Below are 18,876 nucleotides of genomic sequence, written 5' to 3' on the forward strand. Positions count from 1 at the left end.
AATATGTAGATCACCCATGACCTGCAGGATCGAAATGTATTTTAGTAACATTCCAGATTTCACTCTTATCATTTATATCCCAAGCATGAGCGTTCTATCCGGCAGGATATGTGCACAACTCTTCTCTTTATTAACACAGGATCTACGATTATTACAAGGGGAGTTGAATCATTGCTTAAAGTCAAAGTTGCAGTCTAACGCAGCAGAAAACTGAAAAATCATCGATTATAGCTGCTTGAGCTCTGGCGGGCCATTTAAAATCAGCCCGAGGGCCGCATTCTGCCCGCGGGCCGCGGGTTGGACAGTACTTTTTATAAAATATTTCGTTTTGTGTTTTAAATAAAATATTCCCTCAGTGGGAACCGTTGTATCCTGGAGAATATAAATGAGAAAAGATGCCTACATAGTGAACAAAACAATCACTATTCCTACGATATGATGCATCTTATTCAATAATGAACAGTTGGATACAGAGTATCATCTCAGTATATTGCAGATGCTTGTATCAGGTTCATTGTGACAGTGGGTAATATTAGAGCACGCTCCATTAGACTATGCCGATTTAACCGGTATCATTTCGCCATCCGACCCGAGGATGCAAGGACACCAAGTTCGCGATCCTGATGTGTTAATTTGTTCCAGATTTATATGAAACAAATTATCTTACCCATAATTTCGTTCCAGAAATATTTTATTTCTGAAGTTAATTATAAACCTAGAATTTAATATGTGTTCATGGGTAAAGCTAAGCTGTAAAGTCAATCATGTGCTCACTTGTACCACATTTGCGACCATTGTAAGCTACAGAACAGGTACATGAGCATCCGTTCACCGTGTCAGCACAAGTTCCGCCATTCTGGCATGGGACACTCGAACACTCGTCGATATCTGAATTGAACACTTAACTGATGGTTTCGCAAAGCATACATTTCATCAGTACTAGATTATATTAAATTCGATGACGTCTAAGGTTATATAAACCCGATTGGAGCATAAGCCTGAATATTTAATCACACGCAAAGCATAGCTACACACATATACAGCATTTTGATCGTAACTTGACACCTTGTATAATGTTAAATAATTGTGTACTGGTCATAATAAAATGACTTTAAAATGGGAAATATATAATGATAAACATTCCTGCTATATACTGAAAACAATAGAATTCCTCCGCGAAAATGTTTGCCTTTTGTACAATGCAGATCTGTATTGTAGAATATATATAAGCATTTCGACAGCAATGTACAACAGATACAATAATATTTTTGTCAGTGTGATATTCATAATGAAACGGCATCGAGAGAGTCCACACAAAAAGTTAGGAAACGTATGCCATTAGATTACATATTTTGTAGTTTTCTTGAAAGATGTTCATCGTAAAAATTGTCAGCAATATTCATCTATAATCATATACTAAGTACACTTATTATATGCTCATTTTTTTCCCCGTTAACTTTACATTGACACAATCGTTCAATATTCCCCGATACTGAACGCGCGCGACAATACACATATAGCATTCACGTGAATAAAGGGACTACTTTCTTTTGTAAACAAACAATGGACTCAGATGCCAGTACTTTTGATTTGTAAACAAATCATGTACACTCGCGTAAGAGGCTCTTTACGTTGTGGTTGTTTAAATTTGCTTCTGAATGAACTAAAACATGTTTCGTGGACTGCAAAAACCCCAGCTGTCTTGACATTTTGCATTGATACAATGTCACGGATTTAGGCTAGCTACCATATAAAAATGACGGATTAGGTCCTTACAAATAACAAGGCATATGACTGTTTCCTTTAGCTGGTGATAAGAATGGCAAAATAAAATATACTTGCAGTTTTACATCCTGAATTTCCTCAAAATGTTTTTTCTTAATTCTGCAAATCCGAATTACATGAGACCTGTCATAGGTTTTCAATCTGGATTACACATTTCGAAAGTGTGCTGTAATTTCGATGATAAGTGCAACTGCATCCTCCTTACAGCACTCAAAATGAAACATTAAATTCTATAGCGTCTTTTTGAAAATTGCAATTGAAAGACTTCATATTTTTCCCACGTTATGATTTCAAACATTCAATGACAGAAACAGAAACACATTTGCAGACGTAAACACGCTTCTCCCGCGCCACTTCAATCCGATGCATTTCATGTATAATTTGCACAGATGAATCCAGTCCAAAATCATAAACTTTCGTCGAATCGAAACAAAATACCAAAATATATTCGCTCCAGATCAAACGGAAAAGTCGTTGCAATGCGCATTCATTCACAATATGCAAATTTCAGTTTTAACTAGACACGCCATTTTTTTTCGAAAGTTATGTCGACCGCGCGAATAAGTTCAAATTTATGTGGGCGGAGCTATGTGCGCATTAATAATGATGTCATTTTGTAATGTCAAATCTGCGCTTGTGTATTGAGCTTGGAATACGGCATTCATTCATTTACGTTGTTTCTTGTATTGTATTTTGTTTATATACTTAAACCTTAGGTAGAATAAAAAAATGAGCATATAATAAAAAGGTTACTGCATTTGTATGGGAAAATATGAACTCGTTTTGTCGGAAGGATATACTGCACTCACATGTCCGTGCAGTATTCATTCCGAAAACTCGTTCATATTTTCCCATACAAATGCAGTAACCTATAAATCTTGCATTCTTGCTCCCCTTGCGTACACATCGATACGAGAAACCTTTTAGTAATTTTGGATGATCTTACAGTTGCAAGGGTGTGAACAGATTGTTCACGTCTTATATTGTACTCTTAGATTGTGAATGTACAATTATAATACTTACCATTACCACATGTCTGTCGGTTATATCCGGCCGCACATACACATGTAAATCCATTCGCGTGATCAATACAAGATCCACCATTCTGGCAAGGAGAGCTAGCACATTCGTCTACGTCTGAAAATGAGACACAGCAAATATTCATTTTTGTAAATATAACATATTGCTGATTTAAGACATTTGCATTATATGAATTGAAGACATTTGCATTATATGAATAATGTAAGCGTACACCACAGGTAAACCTTTTTATATTCTAATAGGACACTCTCAAATAATTCCAGAAGAATACTCTTTTTAAAATTTTTGTTAATTAGCTTTTGATGACTGTCTCAAAGATATCGGAAAGAATAAGCACACAGCAAACATTATTGTTTCGGAGGATATATTCGGAATAGTCAACCACTTACGACAGTAAAAATTTGTTTCCAGTTAGAAAACAACTTGTGTCTAAATAAAGGAAACAAGCAGATAGTTTGAATACTTTTAGAGGACGTTCAAAATATAATCTGGGACAGAAAGTATATTTAGCACGAATTAGCAGATTTATATAAATTGACAGAGATATGAAAAATAAAAAACAACTGACATAATATCTGACGATTTTTGTATAGTTATCAGGGACTAATATGGAGTCCCATATCAACTCTTATTGAACAACCTTAATGTACCTTCAATTTACGAAAAGGGTACATTAAATGTTTGACAGAGGCACATGAAATGTTTGACAAGAATACATGACATTTATGACAACGTTACATAAAATTGTTTACAAGGATTCACGATATTTACGAAAAGGGTACATGAAAGTTATGAAAAATATACATTAAATGTATGACAAGGTTACAATAATTTTTATATTTTGCATGGAGTTGAAAATGAGGATACTCTCGAAATTCTTGAAAGCCAACGGTGAATTGACACGTGAAGTTTTCCAAAGAATCATGGAAAGCAGGCATTATACAATTTGTAGTCTGAAATAAAGAATTCTTATTTTATCTTATCTTTTCTCCCATATCTTTTCAGGTCGGGAGTACTCTGTCTCTCTATCTCTATCACCCTCTCTTTCCCTCTATTTCGCTCTCTTTCTCTCTACTTCCCTCTCTCATTTTCTTTCTCTCTCTGTCTGTCTGTCTCTCTCTCTCTCTCTCTCTCTCTCTCTCTCTCTCTATATATATATATATATATATATATATATATATATATATGTATATCCGCAATATTTAATATTAAAAGATATTTTACCGAGAGTCCACAGAAAATATTAGGAAACATATGCCATTAGATTACATTGTTTGTAGTTTTCTTGAAAGAGGTTCATCGTAAACATTGTCAGCAATATTCATCTATAATCGTGAAAAGATTGTACACGTCTTATGAATGTACTATTATAATGCTTACCATTACCACATGTCTGTCCGTTATATCCGGCCGCACATACACATGAAAATCCATTCGCGTGATCAAAACAAGATCCACCATTTTGGCAAGGATAACTATCACATTCGTCTACGTCTGAAAATGAGACAAAGCAGATATTCATTTTTTGTACATATAATATTTTGCTGATTTCGGACATTTGCATTATATGCATTGAAGTTCTTCTAATAATGTTAGCGTATACCACAGGACAACCTTTTTATATTTGCATAGGAAACTTTCAATAAATTCCAGAAATATCGTGTTTTTCAAAGTTTTGTTATTAGCTTCTGATGACTGTCTCACAGATATCGGAAAGAACAGGCACACAGCAAAGATTATCGTTTCGGAAGATATATTCGAAATAGTCAACCACTTACCACAGTAAAGAAATGTTTCCAGTTAGAAAACAACTTGTGTCTAAATATAGGAAACAAGCAGATATTTTAAATACTTTTAGAGGACCTTCAAAATATAATCTGGGACAGAAAGTATATTTAGCACGAATTAGCAGATTTATGTAAATTGACACAGATATCAAAAATAAAAAACAACTGACATAATATCTAACGATTTTTTTATAGAAACGAGGGACTAATCTGGAGTCCCATATAAACTCTTACTGAACAACCTTAAATGTACCTTCAATTTACGAAAAGGGTACATTAAATTTGTTTACCAGGATTCACAAAATTTAAAAAATTCCAGAAATATCGTGTTTTTCAACGTTTTGTTCATTGGCTTTTGATGACTGTCTCAAATACATCGGAAAGAACAGGCACACAGCAAAGATAATTGTTTCGGAAGATATATTCGGAATAGTGAACCACTTATAACAGTAAAAATGTGTTTCCAGTTAGAAAATAGTAAAACTATCCTGTGTGTTTCCTATTTGTGAATATTATACAATGTTGTGTGTGTGTCTAATAACAATTTACAAATAAACTTGAACGAGCGCGGTCGAGTTTTAGTGTGTGACATAATTTCATTTATAACCTTCTCGTCTTGAATTTTTTACATTTTGTTTTAGCTTTCGTGATGTCAAACGTTTCCCAGACCGGTAAAATAAATTGATTCTACTACTCCGTTTTTGTTCCATATTATTTTCGACGATACAAAACTAACTAGAAAGGTAACAGAGCCCAAAGGTAATCAAGGTCCAGCAACCTGTATTGCATACTGAACCAATTAATCCGACAGAAAAGATACATTAATATCCATTCACAAGATCGACAAAGGATTCACCGTTCTGACATGGGGAACGGGAACATTCATCGATGTGTGAAATTATCAGAAAGTCGTAAGATCTTTAACATAGCTGACTGTCCAAAAGAGAAATGTTCTTTCAAGTCTTGCAACAAAAGTGCTAGAGAAAAATAGTCCTAGAACAGGTTCAAGGAAATATTTTTATGAACACCAAGTATTAAGTGAAAACGACAATTCTTGCAGAACAATTCATGTCTGAATAAAAGAAACAAGCAGATAGTTTGAATACTATTTAGAGGACCTTCAAAATATAATCTGGGACTGAAAGTATATTTAGCACGAATTAACAGATTAATGTAAAGTGACAAATATATAAAAAATAAAAAACAACTGACATAATATTTGACCGAAATTGTTTTAGAAAGAGGGACCAATCTGGTGTCCCCTATCAACTCTTAGTGAACAATCCTAAATGTACCTTCAATTTATGAAAATGGTACATTAAATGTTTGACAGAGGTACATGAAATGTTTGACAAGAGTACATGATATTTATGACAAGGTTACATAAAATTGTTTACAAGGATTCACGAAATTTACGAAAAGGGTACATGAAAGTTATGAAAAGGAATCATTATATGTAACACAAGGTTACAATAAATTTTATATTTTGCATGGAGTTCAAAATGAAGATACTCTTGAAGTTCTTCAAAGCCTACGGTGAATTGACACGTGAAGTTTTCCAAAGAATCATGGAAACCAGGCATTTTCCATTCTTTTCCTATATCTTTACAGCTCGGGCGATCTCTCTCTATCACTCTCTCTTTCTCTGTCTTTCTTACTCACTCTCTCTATATATATGAATTTATATATTCTGAATATGCAATGTGTGTTATATGTATCGATTGCTGTTGTGAGAACTCTACTCTAAAACGAATCTTACGATGAAGGAAATATATATTTGGACACTGTTCGATAATGGCCTCATTATTTAACATAAAAATATATGTTAGAGAAAAAGATGACTTCGTACTAATGTGTACATCGACCATGGACAGCAATCATGAATAGTTATCGGCAGGATTAAGATGTCTCATCTAGACTTGCTGATGCAGCATTACCACTGATTACAATTATCACAAATTTAGACGATTTATATTGTTGGGCATGTATACAGAATATCGGTTCACCTGGTCAATACAAGATCCTCAGTTCTGACAAGACCAGCTGGATCCTTCATCAATGTTTGAAGTTATAAATCAATGATTTTTTGGAACATATTCTATCAAAGATTCTCTTACATATTCTGGAAGTACTGTATAAGGAGAATTCTATAGTTTATTGTATAGAGAAGGAAATATAGATTTTTATATTTCCCACCGTTTTAAAATTCATGTTTCAATCAATTTGAGGAGTAAAAATGATTTCATGTTTTACATGGTTTCAAGTTATTAGACCTAAATACAGTATTATACTATGGATAAGATTTTGTCTGCTCACGCTTATACTACAATCGGGACCACTGCACATACAATGTAATTTAGACAACAAGTCTTTCAAATGGTTAAGAGAAGATCCACCATTAGTTATACCTGATCGTAGTATAAAGTATTAAGGTGAACACTCGATTGTCGAAATTATGAAGTACACATCTGTCAGATCATACATAATAATCGGGATTTCAACTAAATATTTATTCCTCACATTAACTCTAACTTTGAAATTTAAAGACTAGATTTTTTGGAAAACTATTAATGAAAAGTCAATCTTATGCCCACCTGTACCGCAATTTTGTCCGTTATATCCTACAGGACAGGTGCATGAGTATCCGTTCACCTTGTCAACACAATATCCGCCATTCTGACATGGGGCACTCGAACAATCGTCGATATCTGAATTGAAAACTTAACTAATGATTTCGTAAAGCACACTTCATAAATACTAGATGATATTAAATTCTCACTTTAGTATGAAGAAAACGGTTATGTTTATTGATGAAACTTTGTTTTGATGGGGCATAAAACATATCTTGGTTCACAATTATGGAACATGTTTGCCTTTTGTACAATTCGGATCTGTATTGTAGAATATAAATAAGCATTTGGACAGCAATAAACAACATATACAATAATATTTTTGTCAGTGTGATGCTCATAATGAAACGGCATAGAGAGAGTCCAAAGAAATTATGAGGAATCGTATGCCATTAGATTACATTGTTCGTAGTTTTTTAGAAAGAGGTTCATCGTAAACATTGTCAGCAATATTCATATACAATCATATATTAAGTATACGTTTTGCATTTTTGCTCCTCTTGCTCACACATCGATACGAAAAACCTTTTATTAGTTTTGGATGATCTTACAGTTGCAAGGGTGTGAACAGATTGTACACGTCTTATATTGTACTCATAGATTGTGAATGTACAATTATAATACTTACCATTACCACATGTCTGTCCGTTATATCCAGCCGCACATGCACATGTAAATCCATTCGCGTGATCAATACAAGATCCACCATTGTGGCAAGGAGAACTAGCACATTCGTTTACGTCTGAAAATGAGACACAGCAAATATTCATTTTTTGTAAATCTAATATTTTGCTGATTTCGTACATTTGCGTTATATGTATTGAAGCTCTTCTAATAATGTTAGCGTATACGACAGGATAACCTTTTTAAATTCGCATTGGACACTCTCAGAAAAGTCCTGAAATATCGTGTAATTCAACGTTTTGTTAATTAGCTTTTGATGTCTGTCTCAAAGATTTCGGAAAGAACAGGCAAACAGGAAAGATTATTGTTTCGGAAGATTTATTCGGAATAGTCAACCACTTATAACAGTAAAAAAGTGTTTCGAGTTAGAAAATAGTAAGACTATTATGTGTGTTTCCTGTTTGCAAATATTATACAATGTTGTGTGTGTCTAATAACAATTTGCAAAACAACTTGAACGAACGCGGTCGAGTTTTAGTGTGTGACATAATTTCATTTGTATCCTCCTTGTTTTGAATTTTTTCCATTTTCGTATCTTTCGTGCTGTCAAAATTTTCCCAGATTTTGCTATAAGCAAGACCTCTAAAAAAGATTGATTCTACTATTCCGTTTTTGTTCCGTATTGTTTTAGATTATACAAATATAACTAGAAAGGTAACAAAACCTAAAGGTAATCAGTGTCCAGCACGCCTATACTGCATACTGAACCAATGAATCCGCCAGAAAAGATATATTAATTTCCATTCACATGATCTACAAAAGATTCACCGTTTGTAACATGGGGAACTAAAACATTCATCGAAGTTTGAAACTATCAGAAAGTCGTAAGTATTTTAACATAGGTGACTGTCCAAAAGAGAAATGTTGCTGCAATTCTTGAAACAAAAGTGCCAGAGTAAAATTCGTCCAAGAACATGCTGAAGGAAAAAATTTCATGAACACCAAGTATTAAGTGAAAACGACATTTCTTGCCGAACAAATTATGTATACATAAAAGAAACAAGAAGAGAGTATGAACAATTTTGGAGGACCTTCAAATTATAATCTTTTGACGAAAGTCTGTTTAGCACGAATAAGCAGATATATGTAAATTGACAAATATATAAAAAATAAAAGACAACTGACATAATATTTGACCGAATTTTTTTAAGAAATGAGGGACCAATATGGAGTCCCCTATCAACTCTTACTGAACAATCCTGAATGTATCTTCAATTTATGAAAATGGTAAATTAAATGTTTGACAAGAGTACATGATATTCATGACAAGGTTGCATAAAATTGTTTACAAGGATTCACGAAATTTACGAAAAGGATACATGAAAGTTATGAAAAGGATACATTAAATGTATCAGAAGGTTACAATAACTTTTATATTTTGCATGTTGTTCAAAATGAGGATACTCTTGAAATTCTTGAAAGCCGACGTTGAATCGACACGTGAAGTTTTCCAAAGAATCATGGAAAGCAGGTATTATACATTCTTCTCCTATATCTTTTCAGCACGGGCGATCTCTCTCTCTCTCTCTCTATCACTGTCTCTTTCTCTCTCGTTCTTTCTCTCTCTCTCTCTCTATCCTCTCTCTCTCTCTCTCTCTCTGAATGTATGAATTAATATATTCTGAATATGCAATGCATGTTATATGTATCGATTGCTGTTGTGAGAACTCTACTCTAAGACGAATCTTACGATGTAGGAAATACATATTTGGACACTCCTCAATAATGGCCGCATTATTTAATATAAAAATATATGTTAGAGAAAAAGATGACATCGTACTAATGTGTACATCGACCATGGACAGCAATCATGAATAGTTATCGGCAGGATTAAGATGTCGCCTCTAGACTTGCTGATGTAGCATTACCACTGATTACAATTATCATAAATATAGCCGATTTATATTGTTGGGCATGTATACAGAATATCGGTTCACCTAGTAAATACAAGATCCTCCGTTCTGACAAGACCAGCTGGATCCATCATCATTATTTAAATTTACAAATCGATGTTTTTTGGAACATATTCTATCAAAGATTCTCTTACATATTCTGGAAGTACTGTAAGGAGAATTCGATATTTTATTGTATAGAGAAGGAAATATAGACTTTTATATTTCCCTCCATTTTTAAATTCATGTTTCAATTAATTTGAGGAGTAAAAATGATTTCATGTTTTACAAGGTTTCAAGTTACTAGACGTGAATACAGTATGATACTATGGATAAGATTTTGTCTGTTCACGCTTATACTACAATCGAGACCACTGCACCTACAATGTAATATAGACGACAAGTCGTTCAAATGGTTAGGGGAAGATCCACCGTTAGTTATACCTGATCGTAGTATAAAGTATTAAAGTGAACACTTAATTGTCCCAATTATGAATTATACATCTGTCAGATCATAATAATTTTCTGGATTTCAGCTAACAGTATTCCCCACATTAACTCTAACTTTGAAATTTAAAGACTAGATTTTGTGGAAAACTATTAATGAAAAGTCAATCTTATGCCCACCTGTATCGCAATTTTGACCGTTATACCCTACAGGACAGGTGCATGAGTATCCGTTCACCTTGTCAACACAAGATCCGCCATTCTGACATGGGGCACTCGAACAATCGTCGATATCTGAATTGAAAACTTAACTAATGGTTTCGTAAAGCACACATGTCATAAATACTAGATTATATTAAATTCTCACTTTATAATGAAGAAAACGGTTATGTTTATTGATGAAACTTTGTTTTGATGGTGCATAAAACCTATTTTGGTTCACAATTATGGAACATGTTTGCCTTTTGTACAATTCGGATCTGTATTGTAGAATATAAATAAGCATTTGGACAGCAATATACAACATATATAATAATATTTTTGTCAGTGTGATATTCATATTGAAACGACATAGAAAGAGTCCAAAGAAAATATGAGGAATTGTATGCCATTAGATTACATTGTTCGTAGTTTTCTTGAAAGAGGTTCGTCGTAAACATTGTCAGCAATATTCATGTACAGTCATATATTAAGTATACGTTTTGCATTCTTGCTCCTCTTGCTCACACATCGATACGAGAAACCTTTTATTAATTTTGGATGATCTTACAGTTGCAAGGGTGTGAACATATTGTACACGTCTTATATTGTACTCATAGATTGTGAATGTACAATTATAATACTTACCATTGCCACATGTCTGTCCGTTATATCCGGCCGCACATGCACATGTAAATCCATTCGCGTGATCAATACAAGATCCACCATTGTGGCAAGGAGAACTAGCACATTCGTCTACGTCTGAAAATGAGACACAGCAAATATTCATTTTTTGTAAATCTAATATTTTGCTGATTTCGGACATTTGCATTATATGTATTGAAGCTCTTCTAATAATGTTAGCGTATACCACAGGATAACCGTTTTATATTCGCATAGGACACTCTCAAAAATTCCAGAAATATCGTGTTTATGAAAGTTTTGTTAATTAGCTTTTGATGTCTGTCTCAAAGATTTCGGAAAGAACAGGCACACAGCAAAGATTATTGTTTCGGAAGATATATTCGGAATAGTCAACCACTTATAACAGTAAAAAAGTGTTTCGAGTTAGAAAATGCTAAAACTATTATGTGTGTTTCCTGTTTGTGAATATTATACAATGTTGTGTGTGTCTGATAACAATTTACAAATAAACTTGAATGCACGAGGTCGAGTTTTAGTGTGTGACATAATTTCATTTGTAACCATGTCGTTTTGAATTTTTTCCATTTTCTTATCTTTCGTGGTGTCAAAATTTTCCCAGACTTTGCTTTTAGCAAGACCTCTAAAAGAGACTGATACTTCTATTCCGTTTTTGTTCCATATGGGTTTAGGTGATACAAATATAACTAGAAAGGTAACCAAACCCAAAGGTAATTAGTGTCCAGCACACCTGTACTGCATACTGAACCAATGAATCCGCCAGAAAAGATACATTAATATCCATTCACATGATCGACAAAAGATTCACCGTTTGTAACATGGGGAACTAAAACATTTATAGAAGTTTGAAACTATCAGAAAGCTGTAAGTTTTTTAACATAGCTGACTATCCAAAAGAGAAATGTTGCTGCAATTCTTGGAACAAAAGTGCCAGAGTAAAAATCCTCCAAGAACATGCTGAAGGAAATAATTTCATGAACACCAAGTGTTAAGTGAAAACGACATTTCTTGCCGAACAAATTATGCATACATAAAAGAAACAAGCAGAGAGTATGAACAATTTTGGAGGACCTTCAAAATATAATCTTTAGACGAAAGTATGTTTAGCGCGAATAAGCAGATTTATGTAAATTGACAAATACATAAAAAATAAAAAACAACTGACATAATATTTGACCGAATAATTTTAAGAAATGAGGGACCAAACTGAAGTCCTCTATCAACTCTTACTGAACAATCCTAAATGTACCTTTAATTTATGAAAATGGTACATTAAATGTTTGTCAGAGGTACATGAAATGTTTGACAAGAGTACATGATATTTATGACAAGGTTACATAAAATTGTTTACAAGGATTCACGAAATTTACGAAAAGGGTAAATGAAAGTTATGAAAAGGATAGATTATATGTATCACAAGGTTACAACAATTTTTATTTTCTGCTGTAGTTCAAAATGAGGATACTCTAGAAATTCTTCAAAGCCTACGGTGAATCGACATGTGAAGTTTTCCAAAGAATCATGGAAACCAGGCATTATACATTCTTCTCCTATATCTTATTTCAGCACGGGCGATCTCTCTCTCTCTCTCTCTCTCATTGTCTTTTTCTTTCTCGTTCTTTCTCTCTCTCTCTCTGAATATATGAATTAATATATTCTGAATATGCAATGCATGTTATATGTGTCGATTACTGTTGTGAGAACTCTACTCTAAGACGAATCTTACGATGTAGGAAATACATATTTGGACACTGTTCGACAATAGCGGCATTATTTAATATACAAAGATATGTTAGAGAAAAAGATGACATCTTCGTAATGTATACATAGACTGTGGACAGCAATCATGAATAGTTATGTTTTAGTTCTATCAAAGATTCTCTTACATATTCTGGAAGTACTGTAAGAAGAATTCGATATTTTATTGTATAGAGAAGGAAATATAGATTTTTATATTTCCACCCATCGTATTTCCACCTGATCGTAGTATAAAGTATTAAAGTGAACACTTAATTGTCCCAATTATGAATTATACATCTGTCAGATCATACAAAATTTTCTGGATTTCAACTAATAGTTATTCCTCACATTAACTCTAACTTTGAAATTTAAAGACTAGATTTTGTGGAAAACTATTAAAGAAAAGTCAATCTAATTCCCACCTGTATCGCAATTTTGACCGTTATATCCTACAGGACAGGTGCATGAGTATCCGTTCACCTTGTCAACACAAGATCCGCCATTCTGACATGGGGCACTCGAACAATCGTCGATATCTATTGTTGTTGTTGTATGGTTTAACGCCATTTTTCAGCACAAGATAGGCTATTCATGGCGGCCAGTATAAATGGTGGAGGAAGAACCCGGGAAATCCCCCGAAAGAACCACCGACCCACGAGAAGCTACTGGCAAGCTTTCTCACATAACCACATTGGCCGAATCCGAGACTCGAACTCACGCAGACTGAGGTGAGATGGCAGTGATCCGTAACGGTGAGCGCTTTAGACCACTCGGCCACTCGGGGCCCCCGTCGATATCTGAATTGAAAACTTAACTAATGGTTTCGTAAAGCACACATTTCATAAATACTAGATTATATTAAATTTTCACTTTAGTATGAATAAAACGGTGACGTTTATTGATGAAACTTTGTTTTGATGGTGCATGAAACCTATTTTGGTTCACAATTATGGAACATGTTTGCCTTTTGTACAATTCGGATCTGTATTGTAGAATATAAATAACCATTTCGACAGTAATATACAACATATACAATAATATTTTTGTCAGTGTGATATTCGTAATGAAACGGCATGGAGAGAGACCAAAGAAAATATGAGGAATCGTATGCCATTAGATTACATTGTTCATAGTTTTCTTGAAAGAGGTTCATCGTAAACATTGTCAGCAATATTCATCTACAATCATATATTAAGTATACGTTTTGCATTATTGCTCCTCTAGCTCACACATCGATACGAGAAACCTTTCATTAATTTTGGATTATGTAACAGTTGCTAGGAAGTGAACAGATTGTACACGTCTTATATTGTACTCTTAGACTGTGAATGTACAATTATAATACTTACCATTGCCACATGTCTGTCCGTTATATCCAGCCGCACATGCACATGTAAATCCATTCGCGTGATCAATACAAGATCCACCATTGTGGCAAGGAGAACTAGCACATTCGTCTACGTCTGAAAATGAGACACAGCAATCATTTCTTTTTTGTAAATCTAATATTTTGCTGATTTCGGACATTAGCATTATATGCATTGATTATCTTTTAATAATGTAAGCGTATACCACATGATAACCTTTTTATATTAGCATGGGACACTCTCAAAAAATTCCAGAAATATCGTGGGTATGAAAGTTTTGTTAATTAGCTTTTGATGACTGTCTCAAAGATTTCGAAAGAACAGGCGCACGGCAAAGATTATTGTTTCGGAAGATATATTCGGAATAGTCAACCACTGATAACAGTAAACAAATGTTTCCAGTTAGAAAATAGTAAAACTATCCCGTGTGTTTCCTATTTGTGAATATTATACAATGTTGTGTGCGTCTAGTAACAATTTGCAAATAAACTTGAACGAACGTTGTTGAGTTTTAGTGTGTGACATAATTTCATTTGTAACCTCCTCGCTTTGAAATTTTGAAAAATGTTTTGCTTCCTTGACGATTTTAGTATCAGTAAGACCTGTAAAGTAAATTGATTCTACTATTCCGTTTTTGTTCCATATTATTGTAGACGATACAAAAATAACTAGAAAGGTAACAGAGCCCAAAGGTAATCAATGTCCAGCACACCTGCACTGCATACAGAACCAATTAATCCTACAGAACAGATACATTAATATCCGTTCACAGGATCGACACAAGATTTACCGTTCTATCATGGGGAACTAAAACATTCATCGATGTGTGAAATTTTCAGAAAGTCGTAAGTTCTTTAACATAGCTGACTGTCGAACAGCGAAATGTTGTTTCAAGTCTTGGAACAAACGTTCCAGAGTACAAATAGTCATGGAACAGGTTAAAGGAAATAATTTCACGAACACCAAGTATTAAGTATCATTTCTTGCAGTACAACGTATGTCTAAATGAAATAAACAAGCACATAGTATGAAATCTTTTAGAGGACCTTCAAATTATAATCTTTGGACGAAAGTCTGTTTAGCACGAAGAAGTATATTTATGTTCATTGACAAATGTATAAAAAATAAAAAACAACTGACAATATTTGACCGAATTTGTTTGAGAAACGAGGGACCAATCTGGAGTACCCTATCAACTCATACTGAACAATCCTAAATGTACCTTCAATTTATGAAAAGGGTACACGAAATGTTTAACAAGAGTACATGATATTTATGACAAGTTTACATAAATATGTTTTCAAGAATTCACGAAATTTACGAAAAGGGTACATGAAAGTTATGAAAAGGATACATTTTATATATGACAAGGTTACAATAATTATTATGTTTTGCATGTAGTTCAAAATGAGGATACTCTAGAAATTCTTGAAAGCCTACGGTGAATTGACACGTGAAGTTTTCCGAAGAACCATGGCAGCCATACATTATACATTATTCTCTTATACGTTTTCAGCTCGTGCAATTTCTCTCTCTCTCTCTCTCTCTCTATATATATATATATATATATGTCACTCTCTCTTTCTCTCTCTCTCTATCACTCTCTCTCTCTCTCTTTATATATATATATATATATATATATATATATATATATATATATATATATATATATATATATATATATATATATATATACATATATATATATATATATATTGTGCAATATTTCATATTAAAAGATATGTTACCGACAAGTTCATATGGTATTAATGTGTGTATGAAAATCGACAGCAATCAGAAATATTTAGTGGCATGATTAAGACATGTTATGCGGATGGAGCATTACCACTGCTTACGATTACCATAATTATGACCGATATGTATTGGTGGGCATGGGTATGAGTATCCGTTGACCTAGTAAATACACGTTTCCGCGACCAAGATATTTCATCAGTGTTTGAAATGTGAAACTGAGTGTTTGGGGTACAGATTTAGTTAAAAATTCTCTTACGGCTTTTGGATGTTCTGTTCACGGAGAAATTATATTGTTTTCAGTATATGGCAGGAATGTTTTTCGTTATATATTTCCCATTTTAAGGTCATTGTATTATTGACCATTACACAATCATTTAACGTTATACAAGGTGTCAAGTTACAAAGTCAAAATGCTGTATATGTTTGTAGCTATGCTTTGCGTGTGATTAAATACTCACGCTTATACTCCAATCGGGTTTATATAACCTTAGATGTTATGCGCACGAAAGTCGTTCATATAGTGAAGTGAAGATCCATCCTTAATTTTGCGTGATCGTAATATAAGTAACTAAGGTGAACAATTGATTATTCTATTAATGAAGTGTAAGTCTGGCAGGTCATGCATGATTTTATATATTCTGAATATGAAATGCGTGTTATATATATCGATTGCTGTTCTGAGGACTCAACTCTGTCCAAAACGAATCTTACGATGTAGGAAATACATATTTGGACGCTGTTGGATAATCGCCGCATTATTTAATGCTAAAATATCTGTTACAAAAAGAACGATATCGTACTAATGTGTACATCGACCATGGACATCAATCATGAATAGTTATCGGCATGATTAAGATGTCTCCTATAGACTTGCTGATGAAGCATTACCACTGATTACAATTATGACAAATATAGCCGGTTTATATTGTTGGTCATATATACAGAACATCTGTTCACCTGGTCAATACAAGATCCTCCATTCTGAAAAGACTAGCTGGATGATTCATCAATGTGTGAAATAAATGGATGCTTGTTTGGAACATAATGTATGAAAGATTGTCATACATATTCAGGAAGTACTTTTCAAGGAGAATTCGATATTTTAGTGTATAGAGCAGGAAAGATAGATTTGTTTAATATATTTCCCTTGATTTTTAAATTCATGTTTCTAGCAACTATGAAGTGAAGATTTTGTGGACAACAATTAACAAAAGGACAATACAGTGCCTACATGTACTGCAGTTTTGACGGTTTTATCCTACGGGACATGTGCATGAGTATCAGTTCACCTTGTCAACACAATGTTCCCGGTTCTGATATGGGACACACGAATACCCACCAATATCCGAAGTTATAACAAGAATGTATGATAAACAATTGTAAACATATATTAAAATAAAGAATATTCTACGTTCAAGTTGTAATATGGATGCTGACTGTCATGGTTATTAATGTAGCAGGTAATTGCTAGTACAGGAAACCTATCACTTGTCAAAACTGAAATCAATGACAACGTCTTGATTTACAATAATGCAAACTGTGTGCCGATATCCGCAGAATGACAATACAATAAGCATTTCGACAGCAATATACGAAAGTTTTAAAGACAAATCCTTTTTGTCAATGTGGTATTCGTAATGACAGATCATCGAGAGACCCAAACAAATTCGTAGCAAAAGTAAGCGATTGGCTTGGATGATTTCTAGTGTTGTTTTGAACATGGTTGATTCTAAATATTATCATCATCTATAATAATGTAAACAGTTTATACTCAGAGATTATTGGGCAAATTTTAAATACGAATAACCTTTTAAACACTTTTGTGTTATATTTTAATGTTTTTAAAGTTGCAATGTTGACAAAAAGTAGTTTGCGTCTTTTCTAATATTTTTTAATTGTTGATGTAATAAGTTACTATTTACCTGTTTCACAAGTCTGTCCATTGCTTCCGACGGCACATGAACAAGAGAATCTGATCACGTTATCAATACGAGATCCCCCGTTCTGGCACGGAGAAATGACACATTCATCCACATTTGAAAATGTGCAAAGTCTAATATTATATTTGTGGAAAGAACTTGTAACTGATTCTTTGAGATTTGCATTCTTTTAGGCATCAAGCCGTTTTAATAACATACGTTTATACAACAGAAAATATTTTTGCTGTTCTCATACACACAATCTTCTAACGAAACAAATATACTCCTTTTATTTGTATTTTTAATCAACTTTTTATGTTGGTCTTTAAGATCTCAAGATGAACAATCACACAGCGAACAATATTATTGTATAAGATACCATTTATGATACAAATGTAGTTTTAGTGAGACAATAGTAAAAGTAATATGTTTGTATCTCGCAAGGCATGGGAATATACAAGTTCGTTTATATGCTTTGTATACAATTTATACATACAAATGAACGAATTGGGTAGAGTTTACATGCGAGACATAATATGATGTGCAATCAATTGGTTTGCTTTTCTTAAAATTGATTTTAGTTCGGTTGAAGACAGCATTTGCCAAATAAACATAACATAAGTTAATTAGAATATTAAATTTTTTGGGAAATTCCTACTTACGTTTGATACAATACGAGAACAACAATAAATTTAACAGAGCCCAAATAAAATTGCTATCCAGCATACCTGTACTACACACTGAACCAATAAATCCGTCAGGACAGGTACATGTGTATCTATTCAAATGATCAACACAAGATCCACCGTTTTGACAAGGGGAACTGGAACATTCATCGATGTCTGAAATTACCAGAAGGTGTTATGTCTTTAAAATAACTGGCTCTTCAATAGACCTATTTTTCGTTTCCTAATCGTCGAACAATATAACCAATCATATGAATCGTTTTTTAATCGTTTAAGCTTCAC

General features: G+C 33.5%; 1 protein-coding gene across 1 annotated transcript in view; it reads right to left on the bottom strand.

The window, feature by feature from the left end:
• Positions 1-18,876, bottom strand: part of LOC149775122 (uncharacterized) — a 96,358-nt gene that overhangs the window by 16,131 nt on the left and 61,351 nt on the right. Inside the window, exons 11-19 of the mRNA XM_089944353.1 lie at positions 18,637-18,750; positions 14,217-14,330; positions 13,290-13,403; positions 11,113-11,226; positions 10,447-10,560; positions 7,872-7,985; positions 7,208-7,321; positions 4,207-4,320; positions 2,809-2,922 (exon numbers count right to left, since the gene is read on the bottom strand). Of these exons, the coding sequence (XP_089800479.1) occupies positions 2,809-2,922; positions 4,207-4,320; positions 7,208-7,321; positions 7,872-7,985; positions 10,447-10,560; positions 11,113-11,226; positions 13,290-13,403; positions 14,217-14,330; positions 18,637-18,750 (1,026 nt within the window). The remainder of the gene's footprint in view (positions 1-2,808; positions 2,923-4,206; positions 4,321-7,207; positions 7,322-7,871; positions 7,986-10,446; positions 10,561-11,112; positions 11,227-13,289; positions 13,404-14,216; positions 14,331-18,636; positions 18,751-18,876) is intronic.

Source organism: Sinohyriopsis cumingii, chromosome 19 (genome assembly GCF_028554795.1).
Source record: "Sinohyriopsis cumingii isolate HCF-2022 chromosome 19, ASM2855479v2, whole genome shotgun sequence".
Taxonomy (NCBI): Eukaryota; Metazoa; Mollusca; class Bivalvia; order Unionida; family Unionidae; genus Sinohyriopsis; species Sinohyriopsis cumingii.